The following is a 3,538-nucleotide window of genomic DNA, read 5'->3' as shown; positions in this document are numbered from 1 at the left end:
GTTCTGGCTATACGAATTTCAAACTTGTGCTAAAGGTATAAAATATATGGGAATCAGGTAATAGGATGAAAATGGAAGTTAGGTTATACAGATACGATGAATCAGTGTTTCACTTAAACTTTCCTTTCCTGACATAACCGATGCACAAAATGAATGGAATATATAGCTTATATATTTTACGGCATAAACCTTTTTGTATTTCCTGACATATCGCTTATGGTTTCTTACAGATGCATGCGACATAGTTCAAGACCTCATTGACTACAAGGAAAGCTACAAAATCGAGCATCCGTTCATGGGGGATTATTCCATGTCAATATACAAATGTCAGAGCTTTAATGATCCCGAACCAGCAGAATTCTGTCCGATTTCTCGATGTGATCAAAGCTGGACAAAGGCCACGTTGTCCTGTTCAGGTAAAACGTCAATTAGTTGATACTCAATGTAATTTTATGTGTAGCAACGTGTTATAACCAACCAAATCTATTTCGACGATCCATGAATATTCCTGAATGGATTAAAAATAATTCACTAAAAAGTACAAAATCTTCTTTGACATTTCTTTTTCTGTCTAACTTGAAATTCATTTGTCGTCTCCTACATATTAACTAAAACAGAAAATTTGTAATTCTAACATTCCGAACGTGTCTTGTAAAAGTCATACATGTATTTTTTAATATCGAAGTATGAAGTATTTGATTGGAGCTGTTGTCATCCTTTAATATCACTGACGAGTCCGATAAGTACGAAACAGCTTAATGGCGCAGCAATTTTTTTCTGCTATTTATATCCACATAGTGTTACGTAACGTCATACTGATTTTCTGTACAGAAATGTTTGATTTGTAACAGCCGAAGACCTATTTGATAGCAACGATCTGGTCTATGAAGGGAGAATCTCGTGTACTGTGAAGGGTGTCACTTGTCAACGATGGGACAGCAGCTCACCACATGATCCGCGTTTTTTAATAAACCGCAGCGACCTTCAGAACTGGTGCCAGATTGAGAGTTCAGCACGACCTTGGTGTTACACGATGGACCCTAAGACGAGATGGGACTATTGTCCTGTAGAGGAAGTTTCCTGTGGTGAGCCCCCTCTTCTGTTGATACGCGGAACCAGTGTAACCATCGAGTGGCCGTACAACTATGCAACGTCCATAGCTCGATACAGTTGTTCCACATTGGCAGATATTAAGTCCGTCTCCAGTTGTCCCGTGACTAGATGCCTTCAGGGAGGTTCTTGGACGACAGCGAACATTTCCTGCTCTGGTATGTACCTATACTTGATATTTTACATACCATTTTCAAAGTATACATAACAAAAGACGGAAAAAAATATTTTAATGGTCTTAGTTAAGCCTATTGCGGCATTGCTGTTTAAATTCACTATCTCATGGATATCTTCATTTTGCAGGCAAAGAGTGTTACGACCCTTCGAAAGAGACCTACACCGGTAGTGTAACGTGCACGCAAACAGGGATCACGTGCCAGCGATGGGACAGCAACTACCCACACACTCCTCGAATATTTGAAGGTCGGAGTGATTTAGGAAATAGATGTGTGTTAGCGACATATAAAAGACCATGGTGTTACACAGTGGACCCTGCGGTTGACTGGGACTTTTGTCCAGTGGACGAATGTTCTTAACTTCTTCACTTGTCATCTGTCTTTGGTACATTATATAATGCAAGGAAAGATTGGAAATATTTAAGTAATTTGTTTGTTGGGATTGTTGTCCCAGAACAGCCATGGGCATAGATCATTATGAAATATGATCTTCCCTAGAGGCTATGACTGCTTCACCAGACACCATACGAAAGTTCCGTCCAGATTAATCAAAGCAAAGTACCTAGCCAAAAGGCATCAACCAAGACACCGCCGAATGATTCTTTTCTCACCGTTTCCTAGAACGCAAGCAATAGGCACTGATAGGAAGCGTCGAACTCCCCAACTAAGGGCTTCACTTGAGGTAACGTCGGCCAACCTTCAACAAACTGATATTTTGCTTTTAATCATCATATCTACAATCTTGGCATCATTTCGTATCCCGATTTGACCTATATTGAGAAGCACGAGCTTTCTTTCAGGTAATATTTTCTGTGTGAGAGCGTTCCGCAGGCTTCCGTTGATTCCGATACTAAGGCTGAGTTTGCGGCAATGTGAAATATGACCTATTGTAATTGATAGTTATTGACATGACATCATATATATATTCTAATATATATATTAATCTTACGTAGGATATTTGTTTCTTGTATGTATATTTATATATAAATTTATTTATTGAGGTATGTTAGTCTGTGCCTTAATAACAGAAAAGATCAATGATATGTTAAATAATTTTTGTCTTAAGATTTGCACTCAAATTAGTATGCATTGTGTTTTAGAATGCGTTGTATTCCTTTAAGGCTGATGATGCTGAATAATGCAGATTGTTGATTATATATTTGAATCAAAATCCAATATTATATATTATATTTGGAAATATTCTCGAGGGAGATAAGTTCTGTTTATTGGAAGTGATTAAACATAGCGCGAAAATCAATATCCATAAAATGTATATATATAAACACTAATATTTACAGAACTTGGTTGGGTGAAATTTAATAACTAATGATGGGACGTGGGATATAGTCCATTAAAAGCCGTAAATAAATCCCCGTTTTATTATTATTATACTTACATTCAACTCGAGCGGAAAATAGGACGCAATTAACAAATACAATTGGGCAATCAAGCATGTTTTTACAATCAAAGCGCCATAAAGTTCGGATTTTTTGTGTTTAACATTCTGGAAATCAGTCTAGATCATCTATTATGAATGTTCCAATTTCACAACTGAATGCACATAAAAGATAAACCCGATATACGGTTAATTTAGTCAATGTAAACACAAATGTATCCTTCGCTCTGTTTCATACGGTACGACTTCTTCACGGCAAATGCGTTTTTAGGATGACAGATCTCAGGACAACACCAGTAACATAGTAAAGTGTAAAACAAAGAACCTGGTATAGAATACAGGTTTTATTCCTGTTCTATACAGTCACAAGACGAACCAATTATGCAAAAGCGTTACAATTTGTCATCGTGTTACCCTGTACCCCTAGTATCAATATTCGACAGGAGGCTATCATTAGATCGTACATAACGAACATTTGGTAATTTGGTTTGTTTGGTTTGCTTAACGTCCTATTAACAGCCAGGGTTATTTAAGGACGTGCCAGGTTTGGAGGTGGAGGAAAGCCGGAGTACCCGGAGAAAAACCATCGGCCTACGGTCAGTACCTGGCAACCGCCCCACGTAGGTTTCGAACTCGCAACCCAGAGGTGGAGGGCTAGTGTTAAAGTGTCGGGACACCACTCGGCCACCGCGGCCCCTTTTTTGGTAATATTCTCGCGAGTTACTTAATTTCCCTTTAACGCCGTCATTAGCTGTACCGCGAAAACAAACAACCAGTGAAAATGTATGCATACAAACAAAACTACAAACGTGTTGACTGCCGATTGTTTACAAGGCAAGATTACGCGAAAATTAAT

General features: G+C 38.3%; 1 protein-coding gene across 1 annotated transcript; it reads left to right on the top strand.

The window, feature by feature from the left end:
* Positions 1-858: 858 nt before the first annotated feature.
* On the top strand, positions 859-3,254 carry LOC117340266 (hepatocyte growth factor-like). Its single transcript, XM_033902022.1, has 2 exons — positions 859-1,268; positions 1,414-3,254. Exons 1-2 carry the CDS (start codon positions 1,034-1,036, stop codon positions 1,644-1,646), a joined length of 468 nt encoding a protein of 155 aa, XP_033757913.1. The 5' UTR covers positions 859-1,033; the 3' UTR covers positions 1,647-3,254.
* Positions 3,255-3,538: the final 284 nt, after the last annotated feature.

Source organism: Pecten maximus, chromosome 13 (genome assembly GCF_902652985.1).
Source record: "Pecten maximus chromosome 13, xPecMax1.1, whole genome shotgun sequence".
NCBI classification, from domain to species: Eukaryota; Metazoa; Mollusca; class Bivalvia; order Pectinida; family Pectinidae; genus Pecten; species Pecten maximus.
This window is presented reverse-complemented; position numbering and strand designations above follow the sequence as displayed.